Raw genomic sequence first — 26,225 nt, forward strand, 5'->3', positions numbered from 1 at the left:
TTTCTGCCTTGTTTGTTTGGATTTGGTTAACCTCATTTTCCTTACATCTGAGGGTCTGAGCATTTACCATTATTAGTGGTAAAGTTTGGATATGAGTTGAATGTGTTGAAATTTAATCCTCGGTGGGATTTTTTTTTTTCATTGCTCTGGAGGCTGAGAAATCCAAGATCGAGGTTTTAGCCATCTTGGTATGTGAGAGAGTCTGCTTCTTGCTTCCTACCAGAACATCTATCTCTCTGTAGAAGAGGCAAGAGAGCTTCCCAGGGCTTCTTTTAAAGAGCACTGATTGCATTTATGAGGGCTTCATTTTCATGACCCAATCACCCTATAAAGGCCTGACTTTGTTAATGTGTGCATGCTTGTATCTGCATGTTCATAGGTGTGTGGAAGCCCGTGTATGTATGTATACAGAGATTGACACTGGGTGTCTTTCAGGATTGCTCTCCATTTTATTTACTGAGGCAGGATCTCATTCTGAGCCCAGAGTTTGCTGGTTTGGTTAGTCTGGCTAGCCAGCATGCCCTGGGGATCCATCCCCATCTCTACTTCTTAAATGCTGGGCTTTCAGGGAGGCCCCCACACCATCCTGGATTTTCTATGGGTGCTGGGGATCCAAACTCTGCTTCTTCATGCTTGCTCAGCAAGTTCTGAATCCACTGAGCCACCTCCACAGCCCAGGTTCCACTTTCATTACCATCACATGGGGGCTAGGGCTGTAAACATTGCTTTAGGGGAGAGATACAAATCCATAGACCATGCAAGAGGTAAATGTATGAGAACTTAATAGCTCAGGAAACTATTACTTACACTTCAATGAAGGTTTGCCTAGTATAGAATTTTAAGTCAGGAAAAAAAAATTCTTAGAATTTTTCATTCTCTTGTTCCTTGTGTTATTATTGAGTCTAAAATCACTCTGCTATGTCTTTGTCAGTGACCTTTCATTTTTTTATTCTCTTTTTGTTTCTTGTGTTCTCAAATCCTGCAGTGTAGTGCCTTGGGTCTTTTCATTAGATATTAAGCTCAGTCAAGAAATGCATCCCCTTCAGGTCTGGGAGAGAACAGGATTATTTTACTTTATGTGTGAGCTCATGTGCACCACTTGCATATCTGATGCCTATGATGACCAGAAGAGAGTGTCAGATCCCCTGTAACTGAAGTTAGAGAAGGTGAGGGGGTATGGGTACTGGGAATCGAACCCAGGTCCTCTGGAAGAGCATCCAGTGCTCTGAACTACTGAGCCATCTCTCCAGCCCCAGAGTTCTGAGAAACCTTGAACTACTTTGTTATGGAGTTATGTTTCCTTTCCTCTGGCCTTTCTGAAGCACAATGTCTGATTCAGAGCTTGAGGCTTTTTGAAGGGATGGGTCTATGCATTCTTTCCTGCCATCAATCTTGTCTTCTAGTTCAACTAGTTAGGAAATTTGTTCAGTCTTCTCTCCCTAACTATATCTACTTCCCTGTCTACAACCAACCTATCCACTAGTAAATTACATCAAGTGTTAAGGAGCACAGGCAGGAATTTTGTAGAACATTCACCAGTTGTGTTTGATGTTTTCCTTGTGGTTGGAATGGGTTTATGGAGCTGGGGGAGGAAGAGCAACATTCTTCTAACTTCACCTCCAGGACACAAACTATTTACACTACTGGCCCCTGTCAGTGTTAATCTTGATCTGATATTAACCTACCTGAGGCAGCCGGTGCCAGATTTTGCCTCTGCAAAGATGCTGTGTCAGATGTTATTTCCTGAGATCCTACCTCTGGCTGCTAGGAGCTGTGTGAGTTGGCCTCTGTGTTTCTGACACGCCCCCATCATCCTGGGTCTGTCTGTGTGTCTTTCATAAGTACTTCCTGATTTATACTCTGCTAAACTCCAGGTCTAACTTGAACATTGCCTAACCAGCCCTGATTTACCATATCTGGTGGCTCCTAGTCACCTCTGTCAGAGAATACAGAAGCAAAGACCTGAGCTCTGGGTGTGCTTTCTGCTACTGGGATGTCATTACCTCTAGGCCACCTCACCTGAGACCAAGGACATGTATGAGTATTCAGAATTGCTTCTGAATGACTGGCTCTTGTCCCAAGGGTGTGATATATTTTCAGTCCCTTTGAAGCCAACAATAATATTCTTTTTTCTTTTGGAATTTATCCTCTTCTTGGTATCTCTGTGTGTGGCAAGATTCAATTTTCTTTCCCTTCTTTCTTTCTTTCTTTCTTTCTTTCTTTTTTTTTCTCTCTTGAGACAAGAGTTTCTCTGTGAAACAGTCCTGGAACTCACTCTTTAGACCAGGCTGGCCTTGAACTCACAGAGATCTGCCTGCCTCTGCCTCCCGAGTACTAGGATTAAGCTTGTGCCACCACCGCCTGGCTAAGATTAGTTTTCTGTTTGACTGTATTAATATTCTCTTCCATATGACCTTGGACTGTCTTGCCCAGGTTTCAGACATGCTGGTAAGTTCTGTGGACACATCTGTTAACATGGACATTCACTGCTGGGAACCCGTAGGTGATGTGAGGTGTCATAATGTCAATGTCCTCTTAGAACTTGTCAGACTTTCAGAAAAGCTGTCTGGTCGTCCGGCTGGGAGTCAGGGTCCATGTGCTGGCACTCTGGAAGAAGTCTGGAGAAAGAGGACTGAGGCCACAGCATTCAATCTCCAGCTATACAGTCCTGAGTATCTGCCTCCATTCAGTACAAGGCCCCTTGAGGATGCCTCTGTCACCTCTACACCCTCTGGTTATCAGAGAATATATCCCTAGACTACCACCTTTTTCAGCCAGTCCAGTACACTCACTTGTGTTGTCACGTGAGCCCGTGTGTTGTTCAAATCTTAAATGGTGTTATATTAAAAAGCCCAGAGTCAGATATTGGGGTGAAAGCTGAAAGATCAGAGAAGCAGAGCAAGCTACAGCCAACCTCACTTCACCAACTCCTCAGCTGATCCTGTTTCCTCAGATCCTCAGATTGAAAGCTTCTGAGTCCTCACTGGAAAGGATCTCATCTGAATTGCCTTTTTTATACCTCCTCGTGCCTTATATACCTTTCTCTACCCAGCCATGTCACTTCCTGGGATTAAAGGCGTGTGTGCTTCCCAGTACTGGGATTAAAAGTGTGAGCCACCACTGCCTGGTTCTGTTTCCAGTGTGGTCGTGAACTCACAGAGATCCAGATGGATCTATACCTCCCGAGTGATAGGATTAAGGGTGTGTGCCACCCCTGTCTGACCTCTATGTCTAATCTAGTGGCTGGCTCTGTCCTCTGATCCTCAGGCAAGTTTATTAGGGTACACAATATATCACCACACCTGTGTCTGACCCTGATTGGCACATGTGTAGCAGCTACAAGAAGAGGTTCACTGAGTCTTTTACTTTGAGTTTTTCAAGACAGAAGGTTCTTGCTCTTGAATGGTGGGGGAGCAGAATGGAACGCAGGTGGCAGGCATTCCACAGCAAGAGAAAGATACTGCCCCAGAGAAGAGCAGGATGTGAAAGAGTGACCCCACCCTGGCTTCTCCAGCTCTGGCTCCTTAGCAGATGTTGCTGAGGCAGACTCTACCCTAGCTTTCACCACAGTGCACAGCACAAGAGCATCCCAATACACGTCCTGCTGTGGTTCTGAAGGGATGTGAGTGGCCCCCAGGGCTTCTGTGAGGTATGAAGAGGTGGAAAGTTATTTCAATTATGCTATTTAGAGGAGAGGCCTTAGGGAAATGATTAGGATTGGATAAGGTCATTCAGATTAGAACAGACTTCTGGTGGTTTTATGAGGAAAAAGACCAGATAGACACACATATACAAGTATACTGTCTCTGTCTCATACAATATGGTACCTTGAATTACCTGGAGACTTTGCCAACAAGAAAGCCATAACCAGATAAAGCCTCTCGACTCTGTACTTCCAACCACACACCTAAACAAACCTCTCTCTCTCTCTCTCTCTCTCTCTCTCTCTCTCTCACACACACACACACACACACACACACACACACACACAGATAATACTTGTCCCCATTGGTTTATGCGCAGATCACCATCACACCCTCCCCCCTACAAAACAGAGTTGAAACAGTCTTTGGTTAGGTTTGTCAGCACTGGTAACAGTTGGGGAGAAGAGAAGAAATGTTTGAGAGGAGTAGGAAGGGAGGAGAGGGAGACAGGAAGCCAGCAGGAGAAGCAGCATTCTCAGGCCTTTGTCCTCTCTGTGTCCCCAAAAGGCTACAGTCACCATCTTTACTATTTCCCCCAGCATTACCCTTGGAGGAGCTAACCCCTTGCCCTCGGGAGTATTGCTGATACACAGAGTTAGACTGGAACTCAGGCCGAGGACATCTCTCAGTCCAGAGGTTGCATGGGAAGCTGGCCTCCGGACAAATCCTTGTCATTCCAGCACCCCCAGCCCAGGACGCAGGCCCTCTGTGCTCTTTCCTTCCCAGCAAAGGGATCAGTGTGGGACAGGGAAGGAAGCCATAGCATCAAGGAGTGGGTAGAGCCAAGAGGCATGGCAGAAGAGAGAAAAGAAGCCAAAGAGGGGGAGCAGTGGGATCTCTGGATGACATGTTCGGTGTATTTTCAGATTTATCCAAAACGGCTCTACTGCTTTGCAAAATGTTGTATTATTTTTGCCTTCCCACCAGGGCACGAGTATTCCAACTGCTTCATGTCACCACCAACACCTGATATTAAATTTTGGAGCACTAGTCCAGATTGGTTTATAGTTCCCTAAAGTCCGGAAGCAGTTTTCAAGTCAGTTCCTTCCTCTTGGTACCTGCTACCCTGGCCCCAGCCCGGGCTTCAGTTTCTCAAAATGACCTTTGTCCTAGCTCTTCAACTAGACTTGTGGCCTTAAGCCCATCATCATTCTTCAGATCTTACACGTTCTAGTGATCTTTCTAAAACACACATTGAAGCACACCGCTTAACTCCTTGCTTAACACTCTCAACCTTTACCTCTTTACCTCTTCAGACAGGTTTCCACCCTACCACGCTGCAAAGGCCACCAGGTAAGGGTGAAGCTGCTGAGAAGTGGGGGCCGCAGGAAGAATAGGGTGGAGGAAAGCTGGAGCCTCACCTGAAGGGAGGCTTCCCCCCAGTTCCTCATGACCACTGCCCTTCATTAGGAGAACTCAACAATGGAGTTTTGCCTTTTTTTGTTGTTGTTGTTTTTGTTTTGGAAATCCTCTCAATTTTTAGGTGATGCAATTATGTCAAAAAACAAACCAACCAACAAAAAATGACCACCTATCCAAACCCCTTTGGCTAAACAAAGCATAGCAGCAAGCTGAGGGCAGCCCATGTGCCACTGGTCAGGGAAGCAGGCCATCCCCAGGATGGTACTATTCCAACCCTCTCCCCTCCCTCTCCTGCCAGCGCAGGTGGCCGTGGCTCCTGGACACAGCACACATGTCCCTCTCCTTCCTGAGCATGTGGCCCAAATGTGTTTCTACGTCCCAGTCCCAGCACTGTCCTTTGTCTTTGCAGCCCCAGTAAGGTCTCCCTTCTGCCGAGAGTCCTCAGTGCACTGTGTCTCCCTGCCTGGCCAGGGTCACCAGGTGTCACTAGCCACATATGGAGCTCACATCACACTTTCGGCAGGATCTTTTCACTGTGAACCTTGACCGGGATTCTTGGCACTCATTCAAAGCACGGACCAGCATCATCCCACCCCCACCCTGTCATGTCCCCTCAGCTCTGCATGTTATGTCTACCATTATTCTGTAAGTCAGGACAAAGAGTGGTGTCTGCAGAATGAACAGAATCCTTATGGAAAACTCAGTGGGTAAACGAAGGCATGATGATTTTTGGTTACTTGCTTGGCATTGAGGTGGTGTTATAAAACAAGTCTTGGATGTCTGGGACCTGGAGGGCCATTCTAATCAAAGGGAACTGGTCAGTGTTCTTCACTGACACCGCAACTATGGCAGCCAGGCGGCACTGGCTTTTACTAATGCCAACATTATTGGCTGTTTTCTTTGGTGGTCCTAAAGCAGATGCCAGGTAAAGCTGAGGTGAGGACAGGTGTGGGCAGAAGCCCACAAAATGAACCTTTCTCTGTGCAGCACACTCAGGAGGTAGGGGAATTTTAAGCAGGAATAAACCATGCTCCCTCTGGTGACCAAGATGGGGGTGGCCAAAGGAGGCCTGTGCTGGCGTTGGGTTTTGTCAACATGACCTAGTCATAAATGGGAAGAGAGAATCTTAAGTGAGAAAATGCCTCTGTAAGATTGGCCTTCAGACAAATCTGTGGGAGCATTTTCTTCATTAATGAATGATGTAGGGGGCCCTAGCCATCCCTAATCAGGTGATTGGGATTGTATAAGAAAGGAGCCTGAGCAAGCCAGTAAGTGGTGTTCGTCCATAGCCTCTGTTTCAGTTCCTGCCTGCAGGTTCCTGTCTGCAGGTTCCTGCCTGCAGGTTCCTGCCTAGAGTTCCTTCCTTCAGTGATGGAGTATGAGCTGAGAGTTGTAAGACAAATAAACCCTTTCCTACCCAAGGTGCTTTTGTTGTCACAGCAACAGAAAAGCAGAAAAAGATAGGGACAGCATGGGTGACTGGGTCCCTTTCTCTATCCCACCGCCCCTCCGAGGCCAAGGCCTCCACTGCCCTGGCTCGGTACTTGAAACCCGAGTCACAGGGTTGCAGCTCTCTTCAAATTCTGCCCAGATCCTCGGGGCCTCCTGGCCCCTTGACCTTCTATATGCAGGGTACTGTTCCTTGGCTACTCCTTGGCATCCTGTGACTACAGCTCTACCACTGTAGTCACCACTTTTCAACTACTGTCTCCCTTTTTCAATCCCTTAAAGGCCAGCCCTCAGCCTATCCTGTTTATAGCTCTCTGAGCCTTCCCCCAAAGGGCCCAACCTTCCTGTCTCACTTGCAGCCTTCTATCGAAACATAGAATGGTCAGCACCTAAAACTCTGTGCTCTCCAAACATCTTCTACAACCTCAGACCTGCTGGAACCTATCTGAGAGGCCGAGGGCTGCAGGAGAGGTGACGAAAGCAGCCTTGTCAAAGACCTCTGTTTAGAAGCCATTCGGCGGCGTTGAATGCCCTCCTGGCCCCTCTATACCGAAGCAGAAGTTTGTCAGTTGCAAGAGTTCCTCTCTGGGCCATACCCCATTACTGATTCACCAGGGTCATGGTCACTGTCTCCCCAACCCCCACTCTCTGGACATGTGGCCGCACCCCATTAGGAGCCCATTCAGCGCGGCATGCGCAGGCAGCGCACCAGCCTTAGCAAGCAACAGATCCTAAGCTCCGCGCCCTCCTCCCTCCTCCGGTGCCGTTATACTCCAGGTTTCTGGATGCCAAAGCCTTGATCCTGCCCCGGGGTTCCTGTCTAACCCGGCCGGTTCCCGTCTTTTTCCAGGCCGCCTCGCAACTGTCACCTGCGGCCACCGAGGCCTAACTACCGCTCTTACATGGTAGCAAAGACACGCCTCGCTCCTCCCCGGCTCCCATTCCCCTTGGTCCACTCTTTCTGGCGCATGCGGATCCACTGGCCCTGGAGGGAGCGCTCAGAAGACAGCCTTAGCTCCCCCAGCCTGCTGCACACACTAGCAGGCAAGCTTGCAGCAAGCAGACTGCCAGGCCCGCGAGCAGCCTAGGGGGCGCCACTCCGCACTCGACTACCCTGAGCCTTCCACTGGCCCCGCCCACACCAAGCCTACAGCCACGCCCGTTACTGCCCAGCCTCGGCCCGCCTCCCTGTCGCGATTGGCCCCGCCTGCCAGGCTCTCCTTGCTCTGATTGGCTGGTCTGAGAATCCGTCAGGCCGAGCGCCGCGGCGGCGGCGGCGGCGGCGGTGGCGGCGGCAGCAGCGGAGCAGAAGGGAACCGGACCGGAAGGGTCGCAGCGCCCCGCGCCCCTCACACCCACTGCGGCGGCGACGGGGCGGGAGCAGAGCGGGGCGGGGCGGCCGGGTCCGGGCCGCGGAGCCGGGGACCGTCAGAACGCATCGCCGCCTGCGCGCCCTCCCTCTGCCTCCGGCGCGGCGGCGCGGAGCCGAGGTGAGCCCGGCGGGCGGCTAGGCCCGGCGGGGCTGCTCGGGCCGCGCAGGGCCTGGGTTGCGGGGCGCGGGGCGTGGGCTGCTCAGTACCGCCCGGCTATCCACGGTGCGGCAGTCGTCCACTCCTGCCTGGTGTCTGCAGCCCCGGGCTGCGGACCCGCTGGCTGTCTGGCCGGGCCCCAGTAGACCGGCCCGTAGGGGTCTGTGGGCGCCTTCCCTCCAGCTGTGAGGCACGCAGCTGCACCTCGCGGCTCGCCCTGGAGCGCGAGCTCTGCTCCCCGCGACCTTGGCGGCGACTCTACCCCTTACCGGCCCTCTGTTTTCCCCTTGGAGAAGTGCTAGAGTGTCTCGGGTTGGGTCGGGGCTGTTACCAGGCAGTGTGACTGTCTCAAAGCGCTAGGGCAGAAACCTAGGGCGCACCTATGTGGGCACCTGGGTGGGTGAGTGCTCTCTGGAGTGCTGGTCTGAGTGTCGTGGGAACGCTCCCTCATCCGCTTCGAGTCCCCCCCACCCACCACCACCACTTCTCGCTCCTCCGCTCCCCCCTCCCCCAGTGCCTTGTCATTCATCTTCAGCGCGCAGCAAAGCCGGAGTGGGCCCTGCCCACCCGCCTGCCACTCCCTCCCCTCCCCTTCCCTCCCAAAGGCCGAAGCACAGCTCTTCTCTCGTGTCCCGCTCTCCCCACCTGCCTTGGACGTGCCAAAATCGTTATCAGGACCTTTGCACTTCCAATTTTCCACGTTAGGAGTTGTCCGTGGCCTTTTTTGTCCCCCCTCAGTTGTTCCTCTCATCAAGCTCCCTCCTGTGGTTCAGCGGCTTGTTTTTGGTGAGGCCTGCCTTGACCACCCTTTTCCCTGGCTTAGTCATTCCAGTTGATCCGTCTCTTTGATTTTCCTCCTAGCACCTACTGTGGTTTGATGCTGTCTGATTTATTGCCCTGTTCATTTTCTGTAGCATTGCGAAGCCGGGTAGTTGGCGGGTAGACTCTTCAGTAGTGTCAGCTCAGTGACTGAGCCGCAAGACCGTCGTCCCTGTCTACCTGTTGTCTCCCCTTGGTCCGTTTGTATTGATGACTTTTAACTTGTGAAACTTGTAAGCAAACAGACTCTTATTCCCGTTTGGTGAAAATTTTTAATGTGTGTCTTTTTTTAATCTCTGTCTAGTAGCCGTTAGAGCAATTTATGATAAACATTTTAATATTTTGGGAAGAGTTTTGCCCGAGCCTCCTCCCACACATGCAGGAGTTATCTACTGAATTCTGCATTATCTAGGTCATGCTTTCTCCCGGGCTCTAGGGACACAAAAGAGATAGCAACAGGGTACCTTCCCCCAGAGAGCCCGGGAGCCTCAGAGCAGGCTGGCTTGCACACAGTTCTAGGACAGGATATGTCACCAGCTGTAGTGAAGGGTCTGTGCCCTAGAAATGAAGGACATGGAGCAGGGGTGCTGGTGAGCCTTGAGCAGGGACAGGTACAGAAAATGAAAGGGCAAGATCAGCAAGGAACTTCACCCTCCAACGCAAGTGTGGGGTTGTGGAGTGGTAGAGACCCCCCCTCGAAATCCAGAACTCTCAGCAATTTTTGTGAAAGCTAGGATTCCAAGTTTGTATCTAGACTCTGATTTTTCAATGTTGGCAAAAGCTAATTAAAACTAAGTATTTGGTGCCACGCCAAATGCGGACCTCATGCCGCACTGTTAACCTCCTGAGCAGGCTGTGTGGGAGGGAGAAGCTGTGAGGAGCAGGAGCAGTAGCCTGAGGCCAGAAGAGCTAGGCCCTGTTCTCCCAGATACTAGCCAGGTACTCATTTGAGTGTGGCTGGCACTCTGAACGGCAGCTATGAAAGCAGGTTTCAGAGAGGAAGAAGAAACAGAGGTTCCCAGTGCTTCAGCACAAGCAGCTGGTGAGAACCTGAACCCAGATCACCCCCAAATCTACAGTTCTCAGCTCTGTTTGTGTTTGGTTTTCAGTTTGTTCTGGAAGAACAATAGCCAATCTATAAACGTTTTCCCCTCCCTTTCATAAGAGTCTTGCATGGATAAAAATAATTGTCTTTGGGGGGGGGGCATAATCTCCAGAGAGCTTTGGTTTTCCTGAGATTTTTAATTTGCAAGGTGCCAGGACTTTATAATAACTTGTTAGCAGATGAAAGTGGCTTTGCTCCATCCCTTAAATGAACGGTCAAGGGTATACTTGAATATGTCAGTTTCAAATGAAAAAAAAAATCTTAACATTCTGCATAAAGAAAAATACCAAAAAGCAATTACTTATGAGTGAACCAATTTTTAAAAAATTATTATAATATAAAACAAAAATCAGATTGTTAAAGGAAACCCTTGATTTGTCAGTAGGGCTGCTATTTTTGTCTAATTATGGAGTTAGCTTTCACACCTGGCTAGGAAGGTGGTAACTTTATTTTTAAAAATTCTCAATGATTTGTACTTGACCTCCCTGTGAATTGATTTCCACAGTAATCTGTTATTTTAATTGTTTACAATGGGGACTTTCAAATTTGTTCAGGAGTAAACAGCTTAGTATCAACATCTACAGGTTTGAACTCTGGCAGTCTTGTTTCATCCTGGATCTCGAAGTGCATAAACTCTCCTCAAAGTGTAAGGAACAGATTCTAAATCAGGGCCTAAATATCACTGTGAACTTCTCAGTCCATGTCTCTAAAAGACAGGGGCTCGCTTACCCTTTAAAAACAATAATTCTTTCATAGCATCCAGTGATCAATATTCAATTTGTCTCCTGTATTTCATTCCAGTTGTTGAATAAATATTCAAGGTGTAGAATTCAGTATTCAAGTTAGCTCATGTATTCTATAGTTTCTCTAATCATTCGAAAGGAGAACCAAGGTTATGTTGTGACTACTGGTTGATGTCTTTTTGATTCTCTCTGTTTCTCTGTTGGCTTTTGGTTTTTGGTGTTAATTATTATTATTTTCTTCTTTCAGACATGATCTCACATTGTAGCCCAGGGTGACCTCAGATTCACCATGTAGCCCAGGCTGGCCTTAAATCCATGGCTGTCTTCCTGTCTCAGCTCTGTGTGTGCTAGAATTACAGGCAGAAGCCGGCACATCAGCGCAGTTCCTTCGGTTTGTGACTGTCCCCTGCTTCTCTTGTTTTCCCTGTAGTTTACTTGTGGAGGCAGCTGGTGATTCTGGAGCACCTCCATGGTTGGAGTTCATTGATGCCATCTCTGTGGTATAACATAGTGTTATATTTCCTGAGAAGTAGCAGTTGAATCTAGATGACACTCACTCAGATTGAGGGTGGACTCAGGTCACAGTGCCTTCTCAGGTTAGCTGAACTCACATTGAGAGGTGTCCTGAGGTTCTGTGCTCATCTGTGTTTTATAGATGATGGTAGTTGCATGGCCCTGGATGAGTGACTGGCCCACTGTGAGACTGACTTGAGACCAGACCTTAACCTGTTCCACACTGCCTTCCCACATTTATCCTTGTACTTAGCTTTGCTTTGGATTGGTATTGCTTGAGCTGTATAAGGACCAGGGTTCAGAAGTAGCCAGTACAGCCTGCACCACTGAGGGTCTTGGAGTAGAACTGACGGGCTTTTCACACGAAATGAGAGGAGCCTTTGGTGCCGTTTAATGGGGAAGGCTGAGTAGGAAGCCTTGCCGAGAAGCAGTGCTTGAACTAGGTTTTGAAGGAGGGTGAGCGCTGGCCAGAGGAGCTTGAAGGGACAGAGAAGTCAGCTTAGGTGGATGGAGCTGCTGGGCAGAGGCCTGCAGGTGTGCAGCCACCTGGTGTGTCTGGTGTCCAAGAACAGGCCAGAGGGCTTGCAGTCTGCTCTTATGCTAAGGATTTGAATCAAGCTTTCAAAGTCACTATCAAACGAATTCAGACAGAAGAGTGGGATTGCTGTATGTTTCCAACAGTCTCTCTCTTGAAACAATTATGGATCTACAAGAAGCTGCAAAATCCCACCTACCTTTCACCCAGTTTTCTCCATTGATTGATACATAACTCCAGTATAGTACCATAACAGGAAGGTGGCATTGCTCCAGTGTGTGTGTGTGTAGTTCAGTGTCATTTTATCACGTGCAGGTTCCTGAAACACCATTGCCACCACAGGATACAGAAACTTTTTAGCATCCCCAAGGTCTCCTGTGTAGTCCCTGTGTGGCTGCCTCACTCACCAGCCCCCACCAAGCATAACCCCTGGCAACTGAGATCTGTTTTATATGTCCACAGTTTTGTCATTTAAAGAATCCTTATGGGCTTATAAAGTGACCTTTCAAGGGTCACTTACTTCAGTAAGTACAACTGTCTCCCAGCATCCTCAGGATGCCACAGTCTATGGGTGTTCAAGTCATAAAATGGTGTGGTATTAGTGCATATTCTCCCATGTCTTCCACCATCTCTAGAGTGTTTATAATACAAAGCAAATACTGTGAAGTAATTGTATTATATGACTTGAGGGAAATGACAAGAAAAATGTGCTGTATACATTCAATACAGATATAATTTCCCTCAAATGTCACTTAATTTATGATAATTTTAATTGATACATGAAAACATAAAAATTATGCCTGTTAATGGGGCGCTATGTGATGTTTTGATACATGTAGTGTTTAAATTAGGTCAAATCACATCTAGATCATTGAGCATCTATCATTTCATGTCATAAAATCTCTTTTAGCTGTGTGAAGTGTGCAGTATATTAATGTGATTTGTAGTTACACTACTATGCAGTGGCTCATTGAATGTCTTGTTCTACCTAACTGTACAGTTGATTTTTACCATATCTTTTCTACCTGTGGTTGGTTGAATTTAAAAGTTCAGAATCCATGAATATGGAGACCAGCTGTGTAATACATTTGAGATCTACCCAGTCAGCAGGGTGGCTCTTTGCAGTGCTGGTTAGTATTCCATAGTCTAGCTATGCAGCCATGGATATTTGCTCTGTTTCTAGTTTTGATCTGTGACAAAGCTGCTCTGAGTATCTCTGGCCAGTTCTCATGTGGGCAGATAGTTCAGCTAAGGGGGCCTGGTACCTGAAAACAGGGCTGGCAAGAAGAAACCTGCCAGAGTCCTTAGGTGGTGAGGTGAGCGCCATGTCCTGTATTGAGTATATACTGTGACACAAGGACAGACATTCAGAAGGGAGGCCCTGCAAGGCTGTGGGGTTCTTCGGAATGAAATGGTTGTGTGTGTGCCTAACTACAGTGCAGCATCAGGTCAGGAAATTGGCAATGGAGAGAACTCACAGAGATCCGCCTGCCTCTGCCTCCCGAGTGCTGGGATGACAGGCGTGCACCACCACCACCTGGCTCAGTGAAGAGCTTTATAAGAAAAATGTAAAGAGTGTGTTTTGAAACAGGGTGACTTAAGAATGCTTTTAGCCATAGCAGTGGGGCCATTTAAATAGTGCAAGTCCTGGGCATTCAGAAACTTCGATGTAATTAAAGGGTTAATTGAGTATGAATCACTCAGTCTTCTTCAGAGAAAAGAGGGAAGCCCACGTTGCTCTGGCTGTGCTGCCCAGCCTTGGATTCATGGCTTTCTGTCCTACATTAACTAGAGATGATTAATTAGAGACTGGTGTGCTAGGAGGAAGGAGCGTGCTGTGGTCAGACACACCTCAGTTCAGTTCTGGGCCACACTGTCCAGAAACCTCAGCTTTCTCTGCTGTCAGGATGGCAGGGCACCCACCCCTCCCTCACACGTTGCTTGAAAGAATTTGTAAATGTGTCTCTCAGAGCCTGAGCTGTTCCCCCACTCCAGTGTCATCTGTCTCCAATACACCCTCCCTGCAGCCATCACAAGGTCGTTTCACTTTAAATTTTTGATTAGTTTTTTTAAATACAAACCTATATGGTTAAAACAGAACAGAAAGTTCTAATGGGAACATTTCTCATGTCCCTTTTATTTCTCTGTTCTTGCTGGTGTACAGTCTGGGGGGAGAGAGAGAGAGAGAGAGAGAGCAAGCGCGCACACACACGCTGTGCTCACATGTATGTATGTGTTGTGTGTTAATACTCAGTGCATACAGATTGGCATTACATGAACTCTAATTCAACTTGCTTTATTTCCTTTGTGTATCTTAGATATCTTTACAAGCCAGTACACACAGTCCCTGAATTCTGCTTAATGCCTTCATTGTACTTTATGTTTTGAGTTGTTCATAGTCTTTCTGGTTAGATGTGCTCTGTTCTTGGACAGATATCTTTGAGTATTGAACACATACTCACCCTGTGCATTTTTAGACTTACAGTTGCTGGGTTAAGATTCACATGCATGCACATCATTAGCTATTACTTGTATGATTTGCCACCTTACACTACTCACCAATATTCATAGGTCCACAGTTTTGTGAACAGACTTGAGGATAGGTCTTGCCTCTATGGAGCCTTCCTTCAAGACAGTCTGTGCTGTTACCCAACCCCACTTGGGAATGAATCCAGGGCCTTATGCCAGCCAAGCACTCTACCATTGAGTTACCTGCCCAGCTCGTACCTCCCTACTTTCTGAGAAGAAGTTCATGGCCTGGGGGAAAAGATAGACCTATAAAAGCCTTTATAGCCCCAGCTCAGCGAGCTGCCAAGACTGTAGACGTGGCATGGATGGAGACTGTTGGACCCATTCTGGTGGCAGGCATGGCAGAGGCAGTACATCCAGGTTTGGTTGTGTGGCTAATGTGGTTGCTTGAGGAATGCTTATTTTCCCAGCTTGCAAAATGGTTTTCCTGAGTCCCATTTTATGGACCTTTTAGTTAAAATGTCATTCTAACTGAATAGATCCATTCGTGCTTAACTTACATGTTTTCCCAGGATGTCTTACGTGTGTGTGTGTGTAGGGGGTGGTCTTTGTCTTCTTCTCATGCAGCCCAAATATAAAAGGAGTGGCTTTGAAAGGTTTGTTCCTAGATGATTTTTTTCCTTAGCTAACAAGAGTACTTTATCTTAATTTTAGAATGAGTTTAAATCTTGGGGTGAAATTATATTAATAATTCCTGAGCCTAGACTGATTAGCTCTAGTCCCCAAGTTCAAGGAAGTTAGCCTTGAATTATACTAGTCCAGCTGTGGGATGTGAGCAGCTGAAGAAAGAGAGTTGCCAGAGAAGATTGAGATTTGTGCCAGGCACGGCAGGGGCAGGTGGTCCAGCAATAGGGATGGCTTTGCTCCACAAGGTCACTCAGTGATTCGGCTGGTGGGCAGCTCAGCTGTTTCTAGCATGTGGCTTCCATTGCTCGTTTGCCCTTGAGCCTTTGTTTCAGCCTTTAGGAACTTATTTCCAGGTTCAAGGGAAATTCTAGGCATCACTGTGTCGAGAAGAGTTTTCCTTACAGAAAACTCACCAAGTAGCCATTAAATGTCAGATGGTGGACCAGAAAGGCAGGGGTTTGGTGGAGCTGTAGAAAAAAATTGTTCATGACTTTGTTGTTGGCATCTTCAGTTAAAAGGCCAAAACCATAACTCACTTATTTTTCAGTTAACATCATCCAGCCTTTCCCAGGGTGAGCATATCAGTCACGTTTTTCCCGTTTTTAGTCACTGTGATGGAATGCATGACAGCAGCTTAGGGGAGAAAGGAGTTATTTTGGCTCATGGCTTCCAAGGGACAGCCCACCCTGATGGAGTACACAGTGGTGGGAGCCTGCTGCTGGGATTCCTCAGCCTCCCCAGACCAGGGAGCAATTTGTGCTGGAAACAGTGAGACTGTTACCCTCCGTGCTGTCCTCTAGCAGCCCTCTTTGTCCAACCAAGCTGCACCTACTAAAGGTTCTACAACTCCCCGAAACAGCACCACCTTCTGAGGACCAAGTGTTTAAACACAAGGCTCTGCAGGACATTTCACACTCCAGCCAAACTGGGAATCAGCCGGCTGCGCAAACCACAAGAACACTGCTTTCTGAAGCCACTGTATTTTTATAAATTTACTTAGAGTGTAGATAATTGTTTTACTACCATGCGCTATAGCTGCGTTTGGGGTGCAGGGAATGAAGGCAAGCTCTGGCTCCACCTTCATAAAACAGGTCCATCGCTGAGGTGCATACCTCATACCAGTGTCTCTGATCCTCCTAACAGCCTGTGACTTGGGCCCATGACCTCACTTTGAGGTCCATCATGATAGCCTGAGTCCATGCACTTAGATGACTGGTACTTGCTGTCTCCAGGGACTTTAGAATCAGCTGTTCTGAACTAATGCTCCCTCTGTACCTGAGACTGCTAGACATACGCTGGCCCCACAAGAAGGAAGTGGGTGAGACACGTTAGTGACCCAGTGCTCTTACCACGCTGGTAATAATGTGTACATTCGTTTCTCCAGAGGTGAGTCCCTGGAGTTTCAGGTGAACTCACAGCCTTGTGCATGCTACTGAGCTGCACCCCTGCCCCAGGATAGTTTATTATAGTACAGTCCTTTAAAAATGTGGCCTTTCTGCATCTCAGAATTCCTTCTTTTCAGGGCTAGAGAGGTGCTCAACAGTTAGGAGCTCTGACTGCTCTCCCAGAGGACCCAGGTTTCATTCCCAGCACCCACATGATAGCTCATAGCTGTCCAGGCACATACATACATGCATGCAGACAAAGCACCCAGATACATAAATAAATGTCAGAAAAATTTTGTTTTAATTCCTTCTTCTGATGGCCTTTCACCACTGAAACTTTTTGTTGTTGTTGTTGTTGTTGTTGTTGTTGTTGTTGGTGGTGGTGGTGGTGGTGGTGGTGGTGGTATGTGCCTCTTGCTTAAATTGAGAGCTTGGCCAAGCTGATTTTCCTATCTCATAGCCACACCTTTACATCCCAGCAGATCGGAACCACTGTGAACGGAGCTCCTTGTGTATGATTTGGTAAGTGCATCAGTTCATTCTGTTTCTCTCTCCAGGGATCTGACGAAGGTACCCGCTCTCCAGAATACTGCATGACACTACATCATGAGTGACAGTAAAAGTGATGGTCAGTTTTACAGTGTGCAAGTGGCGGACTCGACTTTCACTGTCCTAAAGCGTTACCAGCAATTGAAACCAATCGGCTCTGGAGCCCAAGGAATTGTTTGGTAAGTCTGGGCGTTCTGATAGCATAGACTAAGACTTTAGTAAAAAGTAAAACTAAATCAGAGTTTAGAAGCACTGATTAAAAAAAAATACCCCCTGTTGTAGATTAGATTTTGAGCTAAGCTGCATCAATCCTTATAATAGTTATAGAAAGTCATTTATAGGATACAGACTCAATTTTTCTTTTGCTTTGTTGTTGGTTTAATTTGTTTATTTATTGGTTTTTTTCTTTTCATTTGCCCTGTCATTATGCTATCAGAATAATTGGTATGACAGTGAGGTGTAACAGGGATTTGGCGTTTTATTCATTTCTTCATCATGGCCACCTTCTCCCCTCCTCCTTTTATTCCCCATCACTCCTATTCATTTCCAGGCGCCATCATTGCAGTGCCTTGCCATTCATTGGCAGGATGAGGCCAGGCAGTGTCATTATCACACCATGGATTAACCAGGAAGGGCTGCTGTGTGAGGGGTTGGGCTGGCCGTCTCTTCTTTGGTGTCTCTCTTCAACTATGTGTCCAGCCCAGGACGTCAGAACCATTAGTCTGACCCTGAACCTTAGGCTCTTGCATGGTAAGACAGTCAGCGGCTGCGACGTCACTGGCCAGACAAAGGTAACGTTTCTCACGTGTTTTCTAGACTACCGTTATCAGCATCTCTCAAACATGTTAGACTGTAGTTTTCTGGACAAAGCTTTTTTTCCCCCTCACTGATCAACAAGACTATATTTGTCTTTAAAAGAAATTGTGATAAGATAAAACATTTAATGTTTACAGCTAGTAGGCAGAAGATTGAAAATCAAAGGCCTCTCCTGGGCATTCTGGGAGGAGGGTTTTGGTTTTTCCTGTGAAGACACTGAGCATAGCATCATCAGTGGGCTTCAGCTGATCCTCCCTCTGCTGCAGAGACTCTGATCAGGGCCCTGGGTGCTCAGAGGAGAGACTGGGGAAGGAACAGGTGCTACCTAGAAGGAGTGGCAGCTGTGCACAGTGGGGTCTTAACTTCTGAGTGACAGCGAGCATTAGTGCAGGCAGAATGTCCTCTATCTGAACGGCTCGGGGGCAGAAGTATTTCTGGGTTTAGAGTCTTGTCACATTTTTCAATATTTGTATTTGCTGGTGGGCATCTCTCATCACAAAATCTAAAATCTGAAATGTTCCAAAATCCAGCAGTCTGAGCACCATGGCAATGCACCAAAAGCTTCCGTTTTAGAGTGCTGAGATTTTGAATTTACTCTGGAGATGATCAAACCAGACTTAAACCCTTTGTGACAAGAAAGGTCTTAAAGTCAGTGGCTGGCTCAGGGAAGGAAACGTCGGTGGTAATAAAGTCATGAGTGTTTACCTGAGTTGTAACTCTTTCTTATTTGGAATTAGATAGTGATTTGATGAGAGGATGGAAGAAGGGGAACGTGAATTATCTTGGGAATAAAGTTTCCTTTATAGGGTAGACAGAGCATCCATATTAAATATGGACTTCATTTATCCCACTTGGCCTGTCATTGACTTGGTTTTGAAGATTAAAAGTAAAGTGGATAGTATATATGATATAATGAGATCTGCCATGACTGTCTGTATGTGTGGTACAGTTGAGGACTAGCTCATTGACTTTCATCTGTTCCATGGGTTCAGGATAGATCTGGGTCTAAACCACCTGTTGGTCTCTTGGTACCTTATTGCAGTTAAAGCCTGATGACTTGAGTCATGGACACTTTTTGTATGACCAGGACTCTGACCTAATCTCTGTTTAAAATCTTCATAATAATGAACAAATGAATATTCATTAAATATCTCTTCAGAAATTCTTAATAAATTATATTCATCTTTGTAGGACGATTACATCCAAGAACTGTTGAGGGCTAGAGAGGAAGCTCAGAGGTAGAGCACTTGCCTAGTATATAGAAGTACCTGGATTCCTTACCAGCACCAGAACATCCATACATATGCATGCATACATACATATGTACACATACACATACACACATGCTTGTATACATATACCCATGTGTACACACACATGTATGTATATACACACATATATACACATTTGTACATACACAGATATACCTATGCACACACATGTACAAACATATACACGTGCATATATACATATATACACACACCCATGAATACACATGTGCATATGTGCATACACACTTTAATTGTGTAACTGTAACTGACAGTTTTATAGTACCCTCCCACCTATGTTCTGATATAGGAAGTAAAACCTTCAGAAGGGATTGTTTCTGCCCTCCACTTCCTCTTTTTTTATCCTGCCCAGCTGCATGGTTTTAGATAGGGACTGGTCAGGTAGTGGCACGTTCCTATTAAAGCAGAACACAGAGGTTTACTTTTGCTGAAATGATCTCAGCAATGGGCGAGCTGCTACCTTGACAATAGAACTGGGTTTTCTACCCCTCTCATGAAGGTCTAGCCATTTTGCTGTTAATTAATGGTCTAGAACTTCTTGTTAGCATTGAGCTTGTACTTTAGAAATGTCCGTCAATAAACCTTTGGGGGTGCGATGGGCAGAATAATGCCTCCTCAGAAATAGCCATGTCCTAACCCTGGAATCCTGTGATGTGTGACCTTACAGGACAGAATGAACTTTGCAGACTTGATTAAATGAATGATCTTAACATTCAAGTCCTGGAAGCAGAAGGATTTCTGTAAGTGGCAGGTCAGGCTGGGCCACATAGTGAGGTCAAGGCTTTCCTGGGTGAAGGCCCCGTCTGAAAAACAGAGCAACAAATCGGTGGTCATGAGGTGGAAGCATTGGTGGCCAATGTAATCAAAGTTGCTCTTACAAAAGGGAGTCCAGAATGTCCTGGTCAGAGACGGAAATGTGATCACAGAGTGTGGAGTGCTGTGTGACAGGAGTGCAGGAAGCTTCTAGAAGCTGGAAAAAGGGAAGGGAATGGATTCTTCCCAGACATCCATGAGGATCACAGCCCCCTGACTTTAATGGTAGCCCATTAGGACTAATTTTGGACTTCTGAAGTCCATAAGTGTAAGATAATAAATTTGTGTGGTTTTAAATCAGTAATTTGTGGCCATTCAGTAGCTACAAGAACAGCACTGGGAGCTGATGTAGGTGCAAGTCTATTTTTACAGTTTTGAGAAATAAAATGTGTTCGCACCACTCTGTGGTTTTTAAACCAGTTAGTTTTGTTAAACTAGACCATTGTAAACACATAGGGCCAGGTGTGCACGGGAACCACAGTGGCCTACAGAATTAAGTGTAAGAGCTGGAGCCAGGATAAAATATTCTGACCCCTAATTTTAATTTCACTGTTGTTTGCAGTGCTAAGCATCAGACTGGGCTGCAGATGTGCTGGGCGAGCCTCTGTTGTTGAGCTGCATTCCTAGACCCTCCCTCCTGTTCTGAATTGTCTTTACAGTTGTTGGCTTATTTGATTTGTTTCTATGTTTTTGTTCCTTAGAAGATGATAGAAAAACTTATTAGGAAATAAGTTTTTAAAGTTATTATTGATTCAAGTGTATGCGTTTCCTTTCTCCTTCTAAAATTTAAGTTGTTCAGCCCAAAATGTAAACCTTTGGTTCTATGACATGTTTACCCCTTTCCTTACATTTTTAATATTGGGTCTGGCAGTTCCTAGGAGTAACAGTTAGAACCTTAATGCAAAATAATTAGTATAGATAGATCTTGCATGCTTTCCTTCTAGCTTTCTGTAAGCATGAACACTCATCTGTCTTTAAATTGTTTTATTTACCTCTATTAATATAAACAAACCACAAATAATGTCCAGAATAAGGTGTTTTGGGTAAGGAGGGTCTTAGTGTGGTCACAGAATGGCTGGGAGATAGGAGACTTGGGTTCTGAGCTCGGTGCAGACCCTCAGCTAACGTTCTCTGTGGCCTTGGGCAGCCCACTATGTCTTCACAAGTGAAATGATGGCTTGAGACTTCAGACAGTAAATCAAAGCCAAACAAAAGAGAATGGCAGTAATCAGTGAGCAGAAAAAGTTGTAATAAATTTCAACAACATAAAATAAGTTGGGGGTCTTGATCCAGATGACATGGCCAAGGGTGTGAGAGTAAGTAGAGGGTTGATTGTAACCAGAAAGGGAGCCTTTCTCCCACAGAACTCCAGGGTACTGTAAGTACAGAGAGCGCATGGGGAGGAGGCTGTTAAAACACAACCATGACACAGGTTCCCATTTGCCGCCAGCCTTCCCACACTGCCCTCCATGCTCAGTGTCTGTCCTTAGAGAGCCAGTAAGTTCCTGAAGTCAGTGTCCCATCAGTCAGGCTAATATAGGAAGCCCAATGTTTGGGGCTGTTTCTTGGGATCATTTAAATTCTGAAAGGGACTGCTGGAACTGTCCATATGGCTAGAGAATAGAAATTAGACCCTGAGGCTTTCTAACAGGGCCTGGAAAACTTTCTCAGCTTTGTTTTGGGGCTGTTGAAAGGCCGCACCCTAGAAGTAATGGAGTTAACTTGAGTGAGGCCCTGCCACTCAGCACTAGTCATCATGCACTTGTTGAAATGTTAGGGGTGAGTCTACACTGTTAGTGCTCCCATGTGCCCAGATGTAAATTCTGAAAGAGGGTAGCATTACCTTGGATTTCAGATCATTTCTACAACAGCTTTATAAATGCAAGGTCTTAACACAATAAAAAATGGCTAGTTTACAAGGAGATAAGACAAAAGGGTCAGTTCAGCAGGGAATCCCAACATCATTAAATCCAAAATTTTAAATAGCTGTGGTGATGCATTCAAGATGATAAAAGACAAGATGAAGCCAGGCGGTGGGTGGCACACGCCTTTAGTCCCAGCACTCGGGAGGCAGAGCCAGGTGGATCTCTGTGAGTTCGAGGCCAGCCTGGGCTACAAAGTGAGTTCCAGGAAAGTCTCAAAGCTACACAGAGAAACCCTGTCTCGAAAAACCAAAAAAATAAAAAGGACAAGATGAAAACTTCAGTGGAAGAACAAGAACTTTGAAAGAGAACTAAGTGGAAATTATAGAAGTGGAAGTGAAAGCTGTGGTGATTGGATCACAAACCTTCAGACAGTGCTTGCAGATATGAGATGTAACTGAAGAGAGAATGGCCGTGCGGAAGATGCATCAGCAAATACCCGGAATGAAGCCTCAGACCAGAGAGTAGGGATACAGAAGACAGGATAATGTGTTCATCTTTTATTGCTCCATAATCAGTTACTACAAGGCAGTCTGGTTTTGTCTACTAAAGTAGAATCTCTGCATTCCCACTTGGCTATGTGCCTGTCAGAGATGCATGCTTGGAGGAGTGGAGCCAAGCACATGAACGTCGACGGCGGTGCTTCTTACCATCACTTGAAAACTGAAAATAACTAAAGTAGCAATCAGTGTCATGTGACAGTCACACAAAGGAATATTGTAGCAATGACAGTAAATTACAGTACTCAGACTAGTGGGGGATAGAGTTGTATATAAGGGCACATGTTGAGTTTGTGAAAGCAAGAAAGTGAATGTCATAAAAGTCTGAAGTTAGGCTAGGCTTGGTACATGCCTTTAATTCCAGCACTTGGGAGGCAGAGGCAGGAGGATCTCTTAAGTTCGAGACCAGAAAAACGGGTCTACACAGTGAGTTCCAGGACAGCCAGGACTATGTAGAGAGACCCAAAAAGTTTATAATAAAAATAAATAAATAAAAACCTTGGAAGCTCTTTTCTTCTTTGGTGGGCAAAAATGATAACAATTGGGAAGGGTTGTTAAGGGGACTTTTGGGGGCAGCAACAGAGCATGGCTCTTTATGATACATCATTGAGCAGAGGAACAAAAAACAAAACAAAGCAAAGGAGTGACTGCCAGATGAAAGCCTCCCTCATCAGCAGCACTCAGAGCTGGGGAAAGCCTTAAGTTAAGTTCTGAGGGAAATTGATTTTCAGCTTAAAAGACAGATTGCCAGTCAAAGATGAGGGCAGAGTAAGATCATTTATCTTCAGCGTATGTTATCTGGGGACATTCTTTGAGGACTCACTTCAACAATCAAGACAAGAAGAGAACATGTAATATAATAAGGCAGTAAATACAAGAGGCCAGAAATGGAATCCCAGGATAAGTTCTGTGAAGCAGGCTTTGAGATACCTTCAAAGAAAGGATGGATCGATTCCAAGCATAGACGTCTGAGTGGGAGGGCACGGTGCTTTGGGAGATGAGCTTTTCTCCTTTTAGGAAAAAGATGTTTACTAGAAACTTGTGGAAGAAAGAAGGGCAGAGTGTTCAAGTGGCTGATAGGCCTGATCTTTGGAAAATGAAGCATAATCCAGCTCTGCAATAGTAATATTTACATATGTACATGTATTTTCCTGTTGGTTGTCAGTGTTTATAGACAGCTGGGAGAAGCAGCACAGAGGCTTAGCTGTCAGTTTAAAATGAAGATGCTAGCAAGCTTGAGTGTTTAAGCAAGTGTTTAAGTTTGGAGGAAAGAGGGAGGAAAGTAGAGATAGAAGAGAGCAGGGTGGAGCATTATAGTCACCTTATGTTGTGGGGGAAGAGCAAGATAAGGTCCATTTAACCCACTTACAGAGAAAACCCTGACATCCATTAGAACAGAGCTGGGAGGGTTGGAGGTGCCAAGTAAGGAACTACACCCTCCGTTTCATACAAGGGAGTGTCTGCACTTTCTAGTTAAAAGGTGACCACAGGAACAGAAAACATGGGTAGCTGAAGGTCCTTGTCCCTAGAGCTGGAACAGGAATGGAAAGGCCTGTCACCAAGTGCTTAGAATTAGTTCATTTGACACATTTTATACATCAAAAAAGGTTAATTGACATACACATATGTTTATTTTATTTAGATAGGTTTCTATTGCTGTGATAAAACACCATGACCAAAACAACATAGAGGAAGAAGGGTTTATTTCATCTTAGAGCTTGCAGTTCATCATCCAGAGAAGTCAAGACAGGAACCTAGAGACAGGAACTGAAACAGAGGCCATGGGGAGTGCTGCTTACTGGCTTGCTCCTCCCGACTTGTTCAGATTGTTTTCTTATACCATGCAGGGGTAGTACCACCCACAATGGGCTGGGCCTCCCAAATCAGTCATTAATCAAAAAAATGCTCCACAGGCCAGTCTGTAGGGGGCATTTTCCAATTGAGATTCCCTCTTCCAAAATGACTATCTTACGGCAGGCCCACAAAAAAATTAGTCAGTACATAATACATATATACATACATACATACACATACATATACATAGTGTTTCAAAATATATATACATTATAGAACAGCTAAATTCAGCTAATTTACATATACATGTCTCGTTTTCTGCAGTGAGAACACTTAACATCTACTGTCAGTTTTAAAGAATACAGTACAAGTAGGGTATGGTAGTGCACGATTTTAATCTCAGTACTCTGGAGGCAGGGGGAGGTGGATCTCTGTGAGTTCAGGGCCAGAGTGATTTACATAGCAAGTTTCAAGACTGCACAGAGAGACTTTGACTCAAAGAAGAAAAAGAAAGTAAAGAAAAAACAAAAAACCAATAGTAAAAAAAAAATAGTAATGTTATTAACTGAAGACACCACGTTATTCTGTAGAGCCCTTGCACTCAGTCATAACTCCTGTTCGTCTGAAAATTCAGACAAAACTTTTTGAGATCAGAAAGATGAATCTAAGAAATACATACAAGTGTACACATACACACAGGCACATTAATGATTTCTCACAATAGATTTTCTTCATCATCCTATATTCATATGAGTAGTAAATTTGCCTGTGAGCATGTGGGCTTAGCTATGACTTGTATGTATGCACACACATGTATATATAAATGTAACAAATGTAGTGGTTCTCCTTAGCCAGTTCCACCATGTACAGCCTTTAACTTAAAAACAGGTTGAATTAAGTTAGAGTTGTTCAGCAAAAAGTATTATTAACAGAAAGGATTAAGAGCAAACAGTATTACAAAGTAGAGAACATAAACCCAGAAGCAGGGCTGGAAGGATGCCTGGGCTCGCAGGCTCTGAGCCCCTGTTGGGCCATCCGAAGGCCTCTCACTGATGACACTGTATACTGCTAACTTGAAACTTGACAATGTGTCATCAAGCCACTCACTTTTCTGTCCTATTTCCAGAGAAAAATTAATACTGAATTCCATGAAGGGATGTGAGAGATGGAAACTTTAGCTTTAGGTTTTCTTCTTCCTATAAAAGGAGGAGCGTTTCCTGCAGAACTTTATATATAGCAAGTGCTTACACTGGGACTTTGTGTGATGGGAATTTACCATGAGCTGAGACTTGGGCTCCTGTTTCTTTTTAGATTCTTTGGCCTGGGAGAGCATAATCAGTCAAAACTTAGATTTATTAAATTCCTTCCATGAGCTCAACCACAGAATCTGCTGTGGTACTCCAAAATATACTGGCATTTTAATCAGTGATAACAGGAAAGTTTTCAATTTCTTGACATGTTTAAACTGAAAGTTTCATTTCTTGACCTATGTTACATGCTTTGGATTAAATTACCTGTTTCTGAACCTGCTAATCTTAGTTAACAGAAAATTCAATGTACAAAGAATTGCAGAATTCTACTTGAACTGTGGCTGAAAGGCTTGGTGCCTTTGAGGGGGTTGGGGTGGGGTTAGTCTGTCCCGCAGGCTCAGCCATTCCACTTTCCATACGTAAAACTTGACTGGGAAGAACAGAAACATTTCTCTTTGTCTGTCATTCTCTGTTGCTATTTTCAAAGGCCATTTTAATAGACTGTTTATTATATTTCCTAATTATAGTGCTGCTTTTGATACAGTTCTTGGGATAAATGTTGCTGTCAAGAAGTTAAGCCGTCCTTTCCAGAACCAGACGCATGCAAAGAGAGCCTATCGTGAACTCGTCCTCTTAAAGTGTGTCAATCATAAAAATGTAAGTTACAGGTGCTCCTTCTGCGTGCTTTGACATCACTAGTGTGATCAGACTAAAGAGTAGCTAATGATAGTACTGTGTGTTTTAGGGTTTCTATTGCTGAAATGAAACACCAGGACCAAAAGGCAAGTTGGGGAGGAAGGGTTCATTTGGCTTCCACTTCAGCATTGCTGTTCATCACTGAAGGAAATCAGGACAGGAACTCAAACAGGGCAGGATCCTGGAGGCAGGAGCTGATGCAGAGGCCATGGAGGGGAGCTGCTTACTGGCTTGCTTCCCATGGTTTGCTCAATCTACCTTCTTATAGAAGCCAGAACTGCCAGCCCAGGAAGGGC

At 45.6% G+C, this 26,225-nt stretch overlaps 1 protein-coding gene across 6 annotated transcripts in view; it reads left to right on the forward strand.

Moving 5' to 3' along the window:
- The first annotated feature begins 7,761 nt into the window (after positions 1-7,761).
- Positions 7,762-26,225, forward strand: part of Mapk9 (mitogen-activated protein kinase 9) — a 44,006-nt gene continuing 25,542 nt past the window's right edge. For 4 of the 6 annotated variants that reach the window (XM_036194811.1, XM_036194812.1, XM_036194815.1 and 1 more), the window contains exons 1-3: positions 7,762-8,005; positions 16,858-17,028; positions 25,761-25,890. In XM_036194811.1, coding sequence (XP_036050704.1) covers positions 16,907-17,028; positions 25,761-25,890 — 252 coding nt within the window. In that variant the 5' untranslated portion in view covers positions 7,762-8,005; positions 16,858-16,906. Of the gene's footprint in view, positions 8,006-16,857; positions 17,029-17,399; positions 17,641-25,760; positions 25,891-26,225 lie in introns of those variants that run through there. The other 2 variants (XM_036194813.1, XM_036194814.1) reach the window with 1 other exon arrangement.

This window comes from Onychomys torridus, chromosome 8 (genome assembly GCF_903995425.1).
Source record: "Onychomys torridus chromosome 8, mOncTor1.1, whole genome shotgun sequence".
In the NCBI taxonomy this organism is placed as follows: domain Eukaryota; kingdom Metazoa; phylum Chordata; class Mammalia; order Rodentia; family Cricetidae; genus Onychomys; species Onychomys torridus.